Source organism: Moschus berezovskii, chromosome X, assembly GCF_049115385.1.
Source record: "Moschus berezovskii isolate FMDL1 chromosome X, NW_MosBer_1.0, whole genome shotgun sequence".
Classification (NCBI taxonomy): domain Eukaryota; kingdom Metazoa; phylum Chordata; class Mammalia; order Artiodactyla; family Moschidae; genus Moschus; species Moschus berezovskii.
Genome location: NC_142488.1, coordinates 120,274,112 through 120,293,829, shown reverse-complemented (window position 1 = coordinate 120,293,829; position 19,718 = coordinate 120,274,112). Strand labels below are relative to the sequence as shown.

General features: G+C 40.6%; 1 protein-coding gene across 4 annotated transcripts in view; it reads right to left on the bottom strand.

Moving 5' to 3' along the window:
* OCRL (OCRL inositol polyphosphate-5-phosphatase) overlaps window positions 1-19,718 on the bottom strand; it is a 53,679-nt gene that overhangs the window by 8,880 nt on the left and 25,081 nt on the right. For 3 of the 4 annotated variants that reach the window (XR_008687469.2, XM_055438243.2, XM_055438244.2), the window contains exons 13-19: window positions 18,420-18,531; window positions 16,788-16,897; window positions 14,298-14,433; window positions 9,161-9,271; window positions 8,386-8,551; window positions 7,881-8,116; window positions 521-544 (exon numbers count right to left, since the gene is read on the bottom strand). Coding sequence is in view for 3 of the 4 variants with exons in the window: in XM_055438243.2 (XP_055294218.1) it covers window positions 521-544; window positions 7,881-8,116; window positions 8,386-8,551; window positions 9,161-9,271; window positions 14,298-14,433; window positions 16,788-16,897; window positions 18,420-18,531 (895 nt within the window). In the remaining variant the exon portion in view is untranslated. The remainder of the gene's footprint in view (window positions 1-520; window positions 545-7,880; window positions 8,117-8,385; window positions 8,552-9,160; window positions 9,272-14,297; window positions 14,434-16,787; window positions 16,898-18,419; window positions 18,532-19,718) is intronic. The other variant, XM_055438245.2, reaches the window with a different exon arrangement.

The following is a 19,718-nucleotide window of genomic DNA, read 5'->3' as shown; positions in this document are numbered from 1 at the left end:
GGAGACGACATCGTACCCTGTCTGAAGGTAGGGGACTACCACATGATCCCTATGATCTCATTCAGGTCTAGGATTCTATTCTATGCTTTATTCTTGACCATATCCATGTATTCTTTTGGTAATTACTCTTATCATTTTCCCCAAATCACTCTTAAAGAACAGAAATTCACTTCTGCTTTTACTATCATTGAAAATGGAGAATGGCTAAGCGGTACCATCCTCCATCTTATGAGCTTTCATACACATCGAGACAGCTCTTCAGTTACTTCTCATTTCAAAAAATAGTAATCTGGAACTCTGGGTCCTATTGCTTTTATGTTCTGGGTCTCAATGACTTGGCAGGTGTAGTAAGTATCTTTCCTGTACTTTAGACACACTTAAACACAGCTGGCAGAATTTGGGGGGATTCTCATGGATCAGAGGTCTCTGATATGGGAAAGCTGAGGGATAAATTCCAAGGACCATGGTTAAATGTTAACCAAGCACAGGGAAATGCATAATCACCAATGGATTGCATTACCTTTTCTAGGAAGCTGTCTTCTTCCTGAGAGCGGAGCAGGAAAAGAAAGTCATTGACAGATAGAAAATGATTAGAATTAATTTACAGAATTAGAAACAGATCAGTATTATTAGAATGCACTAGCTTACTAGATACATATATTTTAAACAGCTTTAAATCCTTCGAATAAATTCTGTTGAAAATGGAACACATTCTCACATACAAATTTATCTATTATGCATATTCAATTTTGGGTACTTTGTTGAGACTGTCGCTCAAGAAACATACGTATGCAGTCCTAGACTTTGGTGTCCATTTGCAGATGCCAGCTGATCAGCCAAACGCTCACTGGGGTTTCCTCTTCCTGCGCTGCTGGGCGGCATCTCACTCACCCTAGTGCCACTTCAATGGAAGAATGTGGTTGTGAGCCCAAGAGCAGCCATGCAGAAGGAGATGGTGAGCATCTCTCCTCTCCACTGCCATGCCTCTCAGCCTAGCTAGCAGTCTCTCTCACTCCTTTCCCCTGCCTGGTACCCTCTCCCTCCTCAAGGGCCGTTAGAGTCTCCAAATATGAAGTCTCTCTGAAATACAAATTCATTACATTCCAGACCTTTGTGGACCATAAGATCCATCATTATCCCCTAGTGTGTTTTCCTATAGGGCATAACAGAAAAAAAGAGAAGCAAAGAAGAGGGAAGAAGGTATCTTTTTAATCATCTTTGTGTTTCACCATTATTACTATCTAACAAAGACAACAGCAACAATAACTACTGCCACCACTTAAGGGGTATCTGCCATGTAGTGGTAATTGCAACAGGCTCATATACAGTGTCATTTAGTCTCCGCACAAATGCAAAGTAGATACTATTCCCATTTTACAGATGAGGAAACTGAGGCTCTGGGAGATTAAATTATTTGCCCACGGCCACACTCTTAGGTATTAAGTGGCAGAATCAGGATTAGAACGCAAGTCTGACTGACTCCACAGTCAAGACCACTATGCTCCCTTAGGTAACTCTGAAAAGGATAAACTGACTGCTTCCGAGACAGAGAGGCGGAGGAAATCTTTGAGAATGTAGTCTATTCTCCGGCAGGCTAAAGACAGTTGCAAGGCAACAGGGTTAGTGGAAAGAGTACAGGCATGGGTGTCAGGGAGTCCTGGGTGTGGATCATCATTCTACCTCTTATTCATCTTGTACGGACTGCAGGCAAGCTACTGAACTTCACAGAGCCTCGGTTTCTCCATCTCTAACCAGAGATGACAACATTTACCTCACAGGCACACGGAAGTGGCCTAAAAGTTGGAGTAGGGGAGCGGGACGGAGGGCGTGCAGTGGTGGTACAAAAGGCCAGCAGCAGGGCAGCAGGCCAGGTCTCTCAAAGCTCCCTGAACCTCCCCAACAATTCCCAACCCTGTCAGGGGCCGCCAAGAACCTGAACAGAAATCCCATGTCTCGGTCCAAGAGTGAAAGGAGAAATCCCAATCTCACCATCAGAAATGTGCAGGAGGTTGGAGGTGGGCAAGTATGTGTTCCCTGACACTCCCCCAGTGCTGAGTGCATTTGTCCCGCATGACTGTTCCACATGATGGGTAGATTTTAGCCACACTGGCTACATTATGAGTTAAACATGCTTTTGCAGCATATATACAATGAAATATCATATGCAGAATGAAATAAAAGTAATCAGAATAATAGTGCTTTATAAAGGATACAAAATTTATAGTATTGTAATTATAATACTTTGGAAGTTAATTCTGAGGGCCAAACATCTAAGTTAACTCAATTTTGGAGTACAATCTTTTTTAAAATTTAGAACTACTTATTAACAAACAGAGAATCTTCCTGTCTGATAGACTTCTCTATTTTCCCTCCCGTGAATATGTGCCATATGATACGATGAGTAAAACCAGGCAGAGTTTTTATATACTAACCTGCCAAACCGTCAAAAAGGTCTTCTTTGAGCACTGACTATCTACCAGTGCAAGACACTGAGCTAAATGTCTTTGAGGGGTGGTGGTGGGGGCAGGTATGAAAAGTGAGGCTACACAGAGGGGAAAGACATGGTCTTTGACTCGGGTTTGCAACTGAGTTGGGGTAAAGAGGCCCAGAATTTATGGCCTGGCGTTATTGTAATTCACCAATCTGAGTTCTCAATGAATGGTAAAAATAAATAAACAATAAATCAGGGGTACAAAGGAAGAAGTCCAACCAGCCCTTAAAAGAGTCACAGGATTTTAAAGGGTAGAGACGAGGTGGGGACACTACAAGTGGCAGGGGGTGCAGAAACAAACAAAGGTGGCGAGATTAGGGAAAAGTTGGTCATATGGTTCCTGGGAGAGGATAAAAGGGGAATGAAAAAACTATCAGGAAATAAATCTAAAAAGGTATACTGAAGTCAGACTCTGCAGGGCCTTGAAATGACAGGTAAAGCAATTTGGATTGAATTCAGTAGGTGTGGGGGAGCCAAAGGTCTGCCTTTAAGCAAGGAAATGATAAGCCCCATAGCTGTATTACAAAAAGATCAGTCTGACAGCCCTGAAGAGGGCACATGCAAGGCTAGGGAAATAGAGGCAGAGGGAATCATTAAAAGGCTAAGGAGGTAGATCAAGTGGGAGAGAGTATGCACCTCACCTAATAATGGGAACATAATTTTTTTTTTAAAAGAATGGATACAAGAGAAAACTCTGAAATCAAAAGGTCTCTGGTACTGGTGGAGGTTTCAACAGACTTACATTGATAGTTTATTCCTCTGGATTCAGGCAGAAAGTGGGTGTAACATACTTATTTCAACTCTAGGTTCAACTCTGAAAATAGAAACATCACTTACTGCTGCTGCTGCTAAGTTGTTTCAGTCGTGTCTGACTCTGTGCGACCCCATAGACGGCAGCCCACCAGGCTCGGCCGTCCCTGGGATTCTCCAGGCACTTAACCCCCAGTAAAAAAGAGCATTCTCCTAAGGCAGGCCTACCAGTGCTGCTAATCACTTAGTTCAACTGACTTGATTACTGGCTGCAAAAGTTAACATGTTGATCATATTATGATCAATGTTATGTGGCAGCCAAGCCTGGATGGGAGGGGAGTTTGAGGGAGAATGGATACATGTATATGTACAGTTGAGTCCCTTCCCTGTTCAGCTGAAACTATCACAACATCGTCAATGGGCTATACCCCATACAAAATAAAAAGTTAAAAAAAAAAAAAAAAAGGGAAAAGAGCCCAGGAGTTCCCAGCGGGAACACTGGCTTATCACAAATACACTGCAAATCATTCTTCACCTCAGCATTCAGCCTTAGAGGAAATTTCCCAGTAATAAATGCAATGAAAATCATGTAAAAAAGTCATTTAGAGGCAGATTCAAATTTAAAAATAAAAAGCAGAAAACTGAACAGATACTGAAGTTCTAGAAAGGATTCATTCATGTGAAATCTAAAAAGAAACACAAACCTGAAACTTCATAGGATAAGAAATGGGTCATTAGGTCAGGAAGACAAAATAAACATCTACTGAAGAGATCACTGGGAACAAATTAATCACCAAGTTGTTATTCATGCTATTTCAGATTTTTGATATCGTTCTGTTAATAGACATGTGATGTGCTTAGTCGCTCAGTCGTGTCTGACTCTTTGCAACCTCATGGATTGTAGCCTGTCAGGTTCCTCTGTCCATTGGGATTCTCCAGGCAGGAATACTGGAGTGGGTTGCCATGCCCTCCTCCAGGGGATCTTCCCAACACAGGGATCAAACCCAGGTCTCCTGCATTGCAGGTGGATTCTTTACCATCTGAGTGACCAGAAATGCCCTTCATAGACATGTCCCCAAGCAAATACAGCTGGTTCCCTCATCCCTCAACTTTTTCCATCTCTGTATTTACAAGCCAAACCTTTAGCTAAATCTGATGGGTTCAAGCCTAGTCTCCTTTCCCACTAGTCCAATTTACATGTAAACTAGAATGTCCCTCCAAATGTGTCTATTTATAACCACCTACTAATGTGATCATTTACAACCACAGACTACTCATCAAAGACTTCCGATGGGTCTAGATGCCCCCTGGCTCCAGTATAAACTCATCTGTTGACTTCAAGACTCTCCTCCATCCCCCAGTCCCACACACCAAAATAGGCTGATTCTGAGACTGATTTTCACAGAAATTAGCTCATCAATCAATAAGCTTTTACAACATATAAGGGCTTGAGTAAGCAGCACAGAAAAGGAATCTGTTAATATAAATTACAAGTTCCACATTCTAAATGACTCATTTTAAACAACTTTCCAAAATACTGACTTACCAAACACATTGGACATGGGCCAGTAAAGGAAGTTAATGTTTAGATGATCTCTAACCAAACTTCCTATTAACCTCGGTTTAGAATTTAGCCATACTGTAAATACAAGTAAACTTTCATCACCACTGAATTATATAAACTCTCTAATACTTTGTATTCAATATACAATGAATACATATTGACTAGTATATGTTACTTAATAAACCAGAAAAATCTACCTTAATTCTGGAAAAGAATAAAGATAATTACAAAGAGATTATCCTGTTTGTCACCTGTGCTAATCCTAACAGTTCTAGTAGCGGCACAGTCACTATCAGGGAGAATGAAAAGGATTTATACCAGTTACTTCATTCTACACTTGTGGGGAAGAGCATGTAGCAGAAGAATCCAGCACAGGAGAGTCAAGACAGGCACTGAACTCATTTCTGGTTTCACTCAAATTTTAGAGTAAACAATACAAAAAAGGACAATAGGTACTGTCTCATGGGATTTGAACTATCATCTTGGGTCTTGGAACAAGCAAGAACAAACAAACTGAAGCATTTCAGATGGTCAAAATCAAGCTAAAACAGCATGGGAAGGTATTACAGATGGGGCACAGATAATCTTAGATTTCTTGTTTGTTGCCCCACACTATCATGGATAATTTCCTCATCAATGAGATCCAGGAATTTAATAATAATTAAATGCAACAGGCTGTGAAAAGAATCGGGACCCTAAATTCTACAAAATTAAAGCTTTAAACAGAATAAATTGTGATCACACACACACAATTTAAGAAGAACTTAACAGTTTTGTAAGAAAAAAAAATGATCAGGGTTCTATTTAAACAACAAACGAACTCTGAATCATGTGTGCACAAAAAGAAGGAAAAAGGCTTCCTACAGAGCCAACTCCACTAAAGATTTTGCCCACTTCCCATTCATGGTCAAATGTGGCTGAATTACCTGATAATATCTTAAAGAAACTTTCCTTAATGCTGGCGAAGTCTCCTTCCCATCCCTTTAAATAAGATGGGACAATTACAGTAAAGGGTAGTGTAGTGCCTGAGCCAACTCTGAGCAAAAGGTTCCAGTTAGAGGGAGTACAAAAGGATAAGTTTAAAAAATCATTAAGAGGAAACAATCAGACAAATTTTAAAAATGGCAGACCCTTGACTGGGCAATTATCCTGGATTCTTAAAAAGCCAACATCATCAAAAGAAAAAAAGGGAAGAACTGTTCTCTAGAAGAGACTGCAGAGACCTCACCAAATGTACTGCATGAATCTGAATTGGATCTTGGCTTTACAAAGTTATGAGAGGAATTATTGGGACAAGTGGAGAAATCTGAATATTGACTGGCTAGTTTTCTTAGGTGTCATAATGGCATTGTGCTGATATAGAAAGTGTCCTTTTTCTCAAGAAGCAGGTCAAAGTGTACACTGGGAAGTGGCACATCACCCCTTAGTTTTGAGCAACATAGCAAAAAAAAGGTATATGTCAGTATATGTGTGTAAAGCATGTGGGTGTTGTTTACTGTACGTTCTTTCAATTCTTCTGCACATGTGCCAGTTTCATAATAAAAGTTGGGAACAAGAAAGCTGGGAAATGGCATTAGGGATGGAGGCAAGGTGGTAGGAAAAAGAAAGGGAAACAACTTCATTTAGAATATATTCTAAAAGGTGAAATAACAAATCTAAAACACAGGAATATGATGTAGAAGAAAAAAATAAGTATCATGAAAAATAATACACTCAGTCATGAGGGCTCTAGGGAAACAAGCACAATTCCAAGAAAGAACGCTGCGAATGAGCTCAAGCGTTTTAATCTGCCATCTGAGTCATCGCTACAACAATTCCATGGCAACTGAACGGATCACACTCCGACAAGCCAGCAGCCTGCCCGCCGGTCTAGTCCTCCCTGCCAGATGATACAATCACTGCTCCAGCTGAGCCAAAAGGGTCAATGTGAACACTGGTGGTAATGATAACATATGGCTGTCACATCATTTAATTTTCTTTGGTAAAAGACCGAGTGTACATCCCAGAGAGGTCTGCAGACAAATACAATATTTTCACTTAGAAGAAAGGTTCTTTTTTTTTTTTTAAGTTCTACCAGTTTATTGCTACCAACCAATCTTCCTCCACCTTCCTCTTGCATGCACGCTCAGTCATGTAACCTCATGGACTACAGCCCACCAGGCTCCTCTGCCCATAGACTTTTCCAGGCAAGAATACTGGAGTGGGTTTCCATTTCCTTTCTCCATAGGAGAAAGGTTCTAACAGTTGTTACTAAATAATTTATGTTCCTGAAGATATAAGCATTTCCTCCATAAGGACATAGCTTGGTGTTGGGAAACGGAAATCCTCTTCTCTTTTCTCCAGTTGAGTCACATTAAACTTGTATCAAACTTCAGTGCACATTATAACCATCTGGGATGCTGACAAAAACACAGATTCCCAGACCCTGCACCCTGAGATTCTGATTCCACCTGCCACAGGTGAGTAGGGGGAGGGGCCTGCACCTGGGTAAGGACCCCGGGGGCTCTGAGGCAGGTACCCTGAGCTTCATTATGGTCTCAGCTCCAATAAACAGCCAAGTTTGACTTGGATCAGATATGATGATACAGTGAGAAGCTCTGGACTAGGAGTGAGAAAATCTGTGTGACAGATTCATCACTAACTTATTCCACTTTGGGCAGGTTATTGTTTCTGTGCCTCAGTTTTCTCATAAGTTTGATGAGGATAATATCACCATAACCCTCACTGGACCTCATATACATGTTAATTTATACAAAAATGACTTGAAAATATGAAGAGTGTAACAATTAAGCATTGTATTTCTGAAAAGGGAGGCTTTAATATCACTCAGTGAACTTTGTATTATCTATTATAGTCATGACAAGAGTCAATTACACATTACTCTCTTCTCTTTCCTTTTAGGCTTAATCCAATGAAAGGCGTGCTAGAGTAAAGTGACATTCACCGCTTGTGGTCCACCCCCCACCTCCTCCCATCAGCCCTGACCAAAGAGAAAGCACAGAGACAAGGAGGACATCACTGAAGCACTGTTAAATTTCCATCTTAGGGAGATTCACACCTTACGATGCCTCTTACCAAGTCTATGAGTTTGGTAACAGGAACTTCTCGGATTGGTCTTTTCATTCGGCACAAAGCCTCTAAGGATGTACCAAAACAACTTGGGAGGTAATTTCCACTGATGGTCAAGAAGTAATCTTTGCCTCGATCCAGGTGGAGGACGAGAATATCTTCAATTTTATCTTCCCCTGAGTTCAGGATGGTCACAGAGTCCTTGCTGACATACACATCAAGGGAGATATCCACAGTCTCATCTGAAATGTAAAAGATGAGACACAGTAACAGAAACTTCCAGTGGAAAAGCAGAAAGGGGATGAGAACCAACAGAAGAACTGTCCTCTAAAAAAATCATCAAGTGATGAAGGAGAGATGGGACACACAAAAAAGGGAGGAACCCCAATATAATGACAGTGAAGGTGAGAGACGTGTGGTTAGAAAACAAGAAGTTAAACAAAGGGACGGGATGGGAGTCACGAGGGGACAGTACATCGCGAGCAGAGACAATGGTAAAGGGGAAACTCACTTGGCTCCAAGTAGCCCTCACAAGGTTCAGCCCGAAGCCATGGCTTGCAGTATTGGCTGTCATTAAGCTTAGGGATGAAAGAAAAATGGCAGGGAACCTGTCCATTGTTGCTGATCTGGAACTTCTCCTTTTGTAGTTGCCGAAACTTCACATTCTCAAACACAAACTGGGGAATAACAGACAGACACAAACATGCATCACTAGTAGGGGAAGAAAGTCAGTTGGATTATTCCATAGAGAATATGAATAAAGAATAAGGTCATTATTAACCATTATTAACTGCCGATGTACTCGCCAAGCGAGCCAGCTGTCCACCGTCCCCTCTCACAATGGCAGAGGAGTGAGGCAGGTCTCACTACTTCTCTAGGTTACTGATTGTTCCTGGGATCCTGAGAGGATAGCCTGACCTCGGATCAGGGCATGTATCCTGTGATCAACTTCTGGTTCCTAAGATATGAATTAACCAGCAAATGTGAAATATTAAATAAGAGCAGCTAACATCTGAGGGCTTACTTTGTGCCCAGTGCTGTTTTAAGGGCTTCACATGTATTAACTCAAGTAATCCTCACAACTGTCCCTTTATCCAGAAAAGGAAACTGTGGCTCAGAGAGGGTAGGACAGGTGCCTACAATCATATGTCTACTAGGTGGCAGCACAGGGACTGGAACAGAGGCAGTCTGTGTTCAGCTCACACAGTCTTCACAACTCTGATAGTTACACGATTTCCCCTGTGCTGACCACTATGGGCAGGAGACGGGTGGCTGGGTATGCTCACCTCCCTCCGGCTGAGTTCTAAGGAAGGAAGGAAATCATTTTCCATTCTGTCCATGATGCGTACAATATCTTCAAACACTTTCCGGTACCTCCGTTCATCCACAACCTTCACCTGAAAGAAAACAAACCCTCTTTTCAGTCTTGCACGCTTGCAGCTCATCTTCCTTTGAGATTACCTAACAGCTTAAAACCGGTCATTACAGCAATCATTTCAAATAAACTGTGGTACAAACAACCTTATCAAACACTTTCTGAAATCTCGTTTCATTCACACCTTTTATCTGGGAAAAAAAAAAACAGATCCTTATTTAGTTTTCTGTGCTCTCAACTCATATATCTTGAAGAATCTAACTATCTTTCAAAGGTCAGTAAAACAAACAGAAATTAAATAAGCATTACAGAATCACACGCTGCAAGGTAGAGGTAAGGTTAATTGGTTAACTTCTTGGAAAAGTTACACCTCTGTGCTAAGAAGCTTGGCAATAAATATTTAGGAAGAATATTCTTTGCTCCACTGTTAAGTAATTTAGTGGTGGAGAAAATGTGATGACTGTGCTTAAATATTATTTCCAGCACTATACAAATTGACAGTGTCAAAACATACCTGTTTCCAACAATGATCATGAAGCACTGAAATAGCAGAAAATAATTACTAAAGCATTTAACTCTATTAGCTGTTATGCACAATGCCAAGAATCATAATATCGATGCTCAGATTATATGATGATAAAGGTATGTTAGTAAATAGACCATATGGCCATTTTAGAAAACAGCCAATACAAAATGTCCCAGAGTAAAAGCATGACAACAGACAAACAAATTACTCTGACTAACAGGTCAAAAAACTCCCATCTGACACAGCACTTTCAGCTTCCTGACATAGCTGCGCCCTTTGTTTTTTTTACTGTTAAAACTTTATACAAATCGATGCTCCAAATGAACAAAATTAACATAGCCTTTTCACTTAATAAGATCCTGATTTCTTTTTCAGAATAGAAAACTTTACAAATTTAATTTAAAAAAACAGATTGATGCATACAGTAGAGGCTGTAAGAAAAGCATGAAACATAATCAAAGCTGAGGCAAATATCTCAAATATCTCAGAGGTTTTTACATATCTGAACCATAATTTAGAGAACTGAGGGGTAACCCATCGTTAGGGTAAGAGGAATACTTCTAAAATTCTTCTTCAACATTTTGCAAGTTTTATTTCAAAAAGTATTCTACATATGTCATCTTATTTTCACAAAAACCTGTGAGGTGACCAAAGCAAGGATTACTGTTCTCACCGTTGAGAATCTCGAGGTACAAAAAAATCAACTAAGTTGCTCACTGCCAGTTAGGAGCAGAGGTGTTACCTGAACCTCTAGCATAAGACCCTTTCCAAAATACCATGTATGCGACTTGGGTAGGTCTTAAAAACATAGATGCCTCAGCCCACAGATCAAAATCTCCAGAGGACAGGGTCCATGCATTTTGAAGCTCTTAGGCAATTCTGAAATCCACCAAAGTCTGAGAACTAATGCAACAGATCCCATTACCAAGTGTAGGGGTCGGAAACCCATCTCAGCTTAATCTCAGCCAGCCCACAGCAAGTCTTAAGTTAATTGGCCCCTGAGCACTTTGTCCCTTTGTTAACAGTCACTGATGCGAATGGTGGTAAGAAACATAATGTGGTTCTTAAAGCCTCTAATCATAGCATGCCTAAGAGTCCAAAATATGGGGTGGTTACCCAATAAAATCAAAGCTCTTCTCAGAGCATTATCAAGATCAAAACCCTTAATGCACATGAAGGGTAATGAAGGGAAAAGTGTCACCACAGAATGTCACCACTTAACACACCCATTTTAGAAAAAGAAATTACCAACAAAATCAGAATTAAGAAATAAGTACAATGAGCTAGATTTTTATATAAAGACATGGATAGCATTCTAGAATATACCATTGAATTAAAAAATAGCAAGTTGTATACCAACACATATAGTATAAGACCATTTATACACAGCAACACACAAATAATACCATCTTGGGTATGGGTAAACAGAAAAGTAAATGCAAACATCGAGAACTGTGCCAACCAATATAACAGCCAGTAGTCACATAAGGAATTTTACATTTAAATAACTTCAAATTAAATAAAATTGAAAATTCAGTTCTTTCAGTCACATTTCAAGTGGTCAGTAGCCACCTGCAACTAGTAGCTACTGGACTGCACAGGACAGATTTAGAACATTTCCATCATCGCAGAAAATCTATTGGAGAGTGCTGGTCTAGAAAGAAAAGAAATTCATAAGGGTAGTTGGCCGTGCTAGGGAGAAGGGGTTTGGGCAAAAGTGGGAGTGGAGGCTAGAATGGGTGCTGAAGATCTCAGCTTTACATTTGAATTTTGCTTATTTTTAAAGAGAAAACATGTTTGCATCTCTGTGTAATTTAAAAAGTATTAAAAACCAGAAAGGTAGACCTTTATTACAGATATACAAATATACACATAAAGCATGGAAAACCTGTAAATATCCTGCTGGGAGCTCTGCATTAATATGTATGTGTTAGTCGCTTAGTTGTGTCTGACTCTTTGTGACCACAATGACCATAGCCCGTCAGGCTCTTCTGTCCATGGGATTCGTCAGGCAAGAATAGATTGGACCCAGGTCTCCTACCTTGCAGGCAGATTCTTTACTACCTGAGCCACATTTATTAAAGATGCACAAAAATACACAGAAAGCATGAAAAAACTGTAAGTATCCTTCTGGGAGTTTTGACTTAATATGTATGGAGTATTAGAAATATTCTAAGGTTCTGAAAAAATATATACACAGAAAAGCTAAGCATAGCTGATGAAACTAAAAATGTTAGTGTCTGGGAGGAAGATATCCTTTTAAAAATGGATTAAGAGAACTCAAATGAAGAAAACATGGCAGTCTACAAGTCTAAGCTAGAAGTTAAGTGGGCAAAAAGTAGTATCTGAAGGTATATGTACTCAGTAAGTTCTCTGGACCTCTGGAGGCCTTGCAGGGTTAGTGGTAAGATCATCTGTAAGTTTGGGAATTAGACACGCTTAAGATTTGAATTTCAGCTCTTCTTCTAAAATGCTTTTTAAGGAAGTTTATTTAAACTCACTGGTTTTTCACTTGCCCATCTGTTAAATGAGAAATATTTAACTCAAAGCATTGTTGTGAGGAGCAAATAAGATGTGGATAGACTGCCTAGCATGGCGTCTGCTACATACTAGCTACTACTCGAGGAACACATACTATCATTACTCATTATTATTTTAAAATATCAAAACGGACAAAAGTCATGATTGACTCAACAAAATTTAGAATCTATTCTAAGACCAAGAATTAAATTTCTACATAAAAGAAATGCTCCAAAGTCATTCCCCTCTAAGACAGGAGCTGGATAAGACATATCGCTGAGAACCAATCTCAGAAGTCAAAACAATTTGCATACGCACAGAGGAAAGAAATCCGCCTTACTGTGCTCTTGGCGTGTCTTGACTCATTAATCCTCTGGAGGAGATGCCATTATCCCCACTTTATAGAGGAAGAAGCTGAAGTACAGGGATGTTGCATAGATTTTCCATGGTTACATTTAGAAAGAGTTTGAGCTGGGATGAGAGTTTAAGCAGCCTAGCTATAAGGTCCATTCTATCATGCACTGCCCTATATAGATTCTGTAGATTATATGACCTCAGGTCTGGAAAATCTACATGGAATAATCTAAATTAAGTCAACAAGATCCCAGAATATAACCTGTGTACTAATAATATACACCTAGAAAATACAACAGGAAAACAAAAACTTGACTCACAACGGAGACAAAACAATTCAAATATTGGCCATTACTCCAGCCCAGGATGCAACAGAGTTAAAGAGAAATTTAAAACCTGTGCTCCTCCTACTATACAGAGTGAAGTAATCCAGAAAGAAAAATACCAATACAGTATACTAACACATATTTATGGAATTTAGAAAGATGGTAACGATAACCCTGTATGCAAGACAGCAAAAGAGACACAGATGTATAGAACAGTCTTTTGGACTCTGTGGGAGAGGGCGAGGGTGGGATGATTTGGGAGAATGGCATTGAAACATGTATATTATCATATGTGAAATGAATCGCCAGTCCAGGTTCGATGCATGATACAGGATGCTCGGGGCTGGTGCACTGGGATGACCCAGAGAGATGGGATGGGGAGGGAGGTGGGAGGGGGGTTCAAGATGGGGAACACATGTACACCCAGGGTGGATTCATGTCAATGTATGGCAAAACCAATACAATATTGTAAAGTAATTAGCCTCCAATTAAAATAAATAAACTAAAAACAAAACAAAACAAAACAAACCTGTGCTCCTGAGAGGGGAGGAGAGGGTGAGATGTATGGAAAGAGTAACTTGAAAACTTACGTTACCACATGTAAAATAGATAGCCAATGGGAATTTGCTGTATGGCTCAGGAAACTCAAACAGGGGCTGTGTTTCAACCTAGAGGGGTGGGATAGGGAGGGAGATGGGAGGGAGGTTCAAAAGGGAGGGGATATATGTACACCTATGGCTGACTCATGTTGAGGTTTGACAGAAAACAGCAAAATTCTGTAAAGCAATTGTCCTTCAATAAAAAAATAAATTTTAAAAACAACAACAATAAAAACCCCATGCTCCTGGATTGGAAGACTTCAGTATCTTAGTTAGCAGGACTGACAGTATGCCTCTTAGGGTTACATACAGATGATGTATTCTGTCCAGTCTGTGCCTCTTTGCTTCTGCTGTCCCCAGCCTTCCACCAGGAACCTCTCTCCCAGCGCTTCCTCTTTTCACTATTTTTCTGATGCAAAGCTATTCATCATCCTTTAAAACCTGGCTTCAAGCTCTTCTTTATGTATAATAACTTTAGGAGGTGAAGGGTGCTACCTAGACATTATGCAGCATGAGAGACATCTGTGTCACTAAAAGGCCATATGGACAGCATTTAGGAGGGTCAAGGGCTCTAACTTCTCAATGTTGCAAATGATTATTCGGTTATGAATTGAAAACATTTATGGTTCACCGAATTACTGATCCATTCTGAGTCTAAATAATGCCCTAAGAACAGATACTTAACACACAAACAAACAACTGTGTGAACAAACAAGTGTTTACCCCAATATGGAAGAGGGCGCTAACAGGCTTATGGTCACTGGTTTTCAGTTCCATGTGACTCCGGTAATGAAGCTGATTAACATTAATGCCTCTCCAGAGAATTCGGTCACACCAGGCTGGCACCCGACATTTCCCACTGCAAAAAAAAAAAAAAAACAAACAAATAAAACAAAACAGCAAGGGATTAGAAGGAGAACATACGACACAAGAGTGGAATATCTACCACACTGGTTCAGACCTGAGTTTGGCCCTCTTGTTATCTGTTTCTCCTTTCCTAATGACTTCAACTATTCCCTACTCTATTGCAAGCTCTGTGAAGGGACTGTCTTGGTTGCCACTGAATTCTCAGCCCCTAGCACAAGATCACAGAGAAGGCACTGGAGACCCACTCCAGTACTCTTGCCTGGAAAATCCCATGGACGGAGGAGCCTGGTAGGCTGCAGTCCATGGGGTCACGAAGAGTCGGGACACAACTGAGCGACTTCACTTTCACTTTTCACTTTCATGCACTGGAGATGGAAATGGCAACCCACTCCAGTGTTCTTGCCTGGAGAATCCCAGGGATGGAGGAGCCTGGTGGGCTGCCGTCTATGGGGTCGCACAGAGTCTGACACGACTGACGTGACTTAGCAGCAGCAGCACAAGATCTAATGAAAGTAGGTGCTCAGTGAAGTGAAAGTCGCTCAGTCGTGTCCGACTCTTTGCAACCCCTTGGACTATACAGTCCACGGAATTCTCCAGGCCAGAATACTGGAGTGGGTAGCCTATCCCTTCTCCAGGGGAGCTTCCCAACCCAGAAATCGAACCAGGGTCTCCTGCATTGCAGGCGGATTCTTTATCAACTGAGCTATCAGGGAATGAATAAACAGTGCTCCTAAGGTCAGGATTTACATTTTCAATAATGTTGCCCCAGGGGAAAGTAGGATAGCACCTTCTTAAAATAACCTCAGAAGGGCAGGATTATATTCAGAATACTTCCTCTTAATTTGCTCTATCAACTGCAATGACACTTCACAACAGATAGACAACAAATGAACTCTAAAAATCCAATCCTATATTTCTAGACTGGGTTGAATCAATGGAGATGGGTAATAGCAGAGATTTCTTTAAACCTAGACTTTTATGGACAAGTCGAGCTTCTTCTATAAAGATGAACTAAAAAATCTAAGCATGCAAGTTTGAACACATAACAGCCTATAAGAATATAAAAGGAAGGGAAAAAGCTTATTCATCATTCTATTAAAATAAACAACACTGTACTCCTGATCCAGACAGTGACACAAATAAAGTTCATATCAGTAGCTCTTCGGTTGACTCTCAAGTCAGGCAAGTGGAAGAAACAAAGCAACGTGCACAAGATCTGTCAGAGTCACTTTTCACTTGCTGAACAGCTTCCTCCCTCAGAGGACAGGGAGACAGGCTCCTCCACCCCCACGCTGGCACTCCAAGTCTAAAGAAGCTGATGATGCCCGGGAATTCTCTTTTTCTTTCAAACTTCTGGGTTCAAACAACTAGGAAACCATAGTGAATGAAGAAACAGTAAGAAGACACAGCCACCAGGCACATACTGACAGGGGCACTTTACTAGGGGTGATCAGGAAATCAATAGCCCCCATTAGACAGTATTCTCAGCTTCCACCGGCAGTCATGCAGGCCAGGCTCAGGCCCTGGTATTTTTAAAAGTCCCCCAAGAGATTATAGGGTTTCCCTGGTGGCTCAGTGGTAAAGAACCTGCCTGTAATGCAGGGGATGCAGGAGATGCAGGTTTGATCCCTGGGTCAGGAAGATCCCCTGGAGAAGGGAATGGCAAACCACTCCAGTATTCTTGCCTGGAGAATCCCATGGACAGAGGAGCCTGGCAGACTACAGTCTGTGGGGTTGCAAAGAGTCAGACACAGCCGTGCATACACACACACACACACACACAAGAATCTAATGTATACTCAGGTTCAAGAATCACTGTGCTGGAAGAACCTTTCATGCTCTTTGTTTTCACCTCTGATATCCTGAATTAAAGAGCTAAAAAAGGGTTTGGGCAAAGAAGCAGAATATGGCACTAGGTAAGGAAATAGAAGCAAGATCAGGAGGGCAAAAATCAAATAAGCAATCTGCTGAGGTGAGAGAATAAGGCGCTGCAGGCAGCTCATAAAACTTCAGAGCAGTTCACCCCCTCTTAAGGTGAGCTCCCTAGAGGAGGAAATGGCAACCTACTACAGTATTCTTTCCTGGGAAACCCCTTGGACAGAGGAGCCTGGTGGAGTCGCAAAGAATCGGCCACAACTGAGCAAGTGAGCGAAGCACAAGCAAGCAAGGTGAGCTCACCTGTGAGTACACAGGAATTAACAACTCTTCTCTAAGAGCACTGAGCCATTACATTTTTACCTCTGCTTCTGGCAAGACCCCAAAACCTCCCAGTCCCTTAGCAATTCAGGGTGACAGAATTAAGATCAGGTTTAAACCAAATCCATAATGAGGTTCTTGTCATTTTACCTGGAATCCCATCGGTCTGTTTTAGAATCATACTTATATGTGGGGATAAACTTGATTTCCCCTTCCATGAAGTCAGCAAAAGCTTTTTTCTGTGTGCGTTGGATATTTAGCTAGAGATAGAAAAATGTATCATATAAGCAGGGTAACATCATCTTAATAGAAGTGATAATCAGGTTGATCAATGCATCTAGTTTCTGTATCTTTTGCAATTGTCAGAGTACATAGATAATATTTCTGTGCCTTATGAATTAAATTTTGACATTCCTACAGCATCTAAACTCACCCACGGACAGGATGCTCATATAAGCATGTCACTAATTTTTTATTGCTAATGGTGGTCAGGGTAGAATGGAAAAATGAAATCTGAATAATCATAAGTTCCCTGAAGTTAGCATGGTTTTTTTTAATTTATTGAAGCATAGCTGATTTACAATGTTTTCCTAATTTCTGCTGTATAGCAAAATGACTCAATTATACATATATTCTTTTTCATATTCTTTTCCATTAATAATAGGAATTAATAACAGGATATTGAATATAGTTTCCTGTGTTATACACTAGGATCTTATTTATCCTATATATAATAGTTTGAGTACAGCTTTTTTTAAAAAAGCACACAAATGTTGACTGGATAATTCCAAAAGCCAAATTCAGTAAGAGTTAGAGATCATTTTGAAAATTATCCTCACTCAAATATTTTACCAGAATTACATAAGATTCCAATTGTACCCTCTTTGGAGGCAGGACAGAGGAAAAAATGCAAAGAAGTTAGCCAGCCAACTTCAATGTGAAGGTAGACAGGGTGAAGATAGGCTCACTATAAAAACCGTTCTACTGCAAAACACCAGAATTCTGACCATATCTGAAGGTTAAAAGCCTCATATTAGGATTTAAAGACATTAACAAAATAGACATTCAAATCAACTTGAAACATTTTCTCCCCTCAATAAGAAGCATTCACTTTTAGCAGCAGTATCCATATGCTGAACTAAAAAATTCAAGTCCTGTGCCAGGTTCTGAGGCAAACTGCCAGAAAACTAGGTTCCTCAATATCGTTTTATATAAATGCTACCATATCAATGCTTCCCTGACAAGTTTTAACATCTATAAAGCAGCTAGTCCCAACTTCTCCATCAGTTCCCATTAGACTGCAGTTTGTGCTATTTGTCCTAGACAAACTTCTCTTCTGTGCTCCCCAATCCCCTCATAGGGCCTCCCTCTTTTACCTCCAAGCTGTTGCTGAGCCTGCCAAGTAATCATAGAGCAGCTTTCCCCGTTCCATCTGCCAAACCACATCAACAGAGCTGAAGGCCTGTTTCCTCCAGGAAGTGTTTTCCAATTAACCCCACCCATTCTCCAACTCATTTATACAAATCTCTGAAATCTCTTCTTGATAAAGACTTAATGAATAAATGTTACATTGACTATTTATCACTAATATTATCTCCCGTACTCCCATACAAGTACTTCGTAAAAACCTTGTGTGTATTCACTGCTTCACTAGTCACAATGTTTTCCCAAGACAATAAGACCTTTCCTTTCCATCTACTTCTAGATTAAGATACACTTCCCATGGGGCTTAACAATTTTATCTGCTATGTAAGAAAGTACCTATAAGAAAATTTTACTTACCTGGTCAAATTTCAAGAGTCTCTGAAGGTCATTCTTGCTAATAAGACTCTTCACTTCACTGGCATCAGGCATGCAAAGCCTGTAGTTCAAATCTCCCAACCAGATGACGACACTGAGGATCAAGAAATATATGAGTAAGAGGAGCAATAATCAGCATAAATGTCAATGAGAGGAGAATGCAGAGAAGGAAAATGGGTAGATTACTGATAAGCATTCATTTATCACTATCTGACAAGGGGTTTGAGCGCTAACTATCCTTTGGGGATGAGTACTATCAACGCCTGAGAGGGACAAGGGGATGAGAAAAGAGGTGGGAGGACGGACGCTGCATGCATGAGGAACAAAGATGGAGAAATACGGGGTGTGTGTGGGACTCAGCAGCTAAGGCGTTAACTGCCTCAGAGAAGCATGTAGTTTATTTGCTGGACTGGCTTCAAAATTTCACCTGGCTCCTTGCCAGGTCTCTAGGGGAAGAGAATCTGAATGTTTTCTGCCTCTCTGAGCCCTGATGTTCTACGGACTCTCCACAAGGGTCTACACAGTCTGAATGACATCTCTCTCAGGCAGGGCCCACTAGCAAACAGAGGTCCAGGGCTTTCTGCTGTCACCAGTCTATCTACCCCTGCCCGGGAACCACAGTCCAAGTCCCAGGAAGGAAGGAGACTGGCAGCCCACACAGGCCATAGGCTCCCAATCACAGCAACAGACCCCTAGGTGTGCTTAGAGCCCCACAAGGGACACCCTGAAATGACTGCACCAAAATGGGCTATTTAAAATTCTAAATGGGTCTCCTTGCCAATCTTTGATGCAACATGAAATTGAAGGAATCCCAGGTAAATAAATTTATGGAATTTCAGGTCAATTTTATGACCACTGATGTCAAGGACTTGCTTTACCACTGTGAAGCAGAATTCCATATGATCCTAAAAGTTGAGACAATATGGAGCAGGCCAACATCACTATCTTGCCCTACTCTTTCCTCAATTACCCCACTCTATTGATTCTAATAGCCCTCAAATTATCTTTTGTTTTCCTGCTAATTCCTATCTCAAACCACTTATTCCAAGTCTCATCACCCTCTCAGAATTTCAATTACTAGTGTTCATTTCCTTACAGCTATTTTCTACTAACAATCCATTCCTCAACTGATTTTTGTTTCTGTTCTTATTAAGTCCCATTATTCACTAACCTTTCATATTAACCACTGGTGTCTTTAAATCACCATGGCCCCTTTTCTGAATGATTCACAGTCAGTGAGAAGAATAATGTAGATCTATGTTTACTGGCTTGGAAAATAAT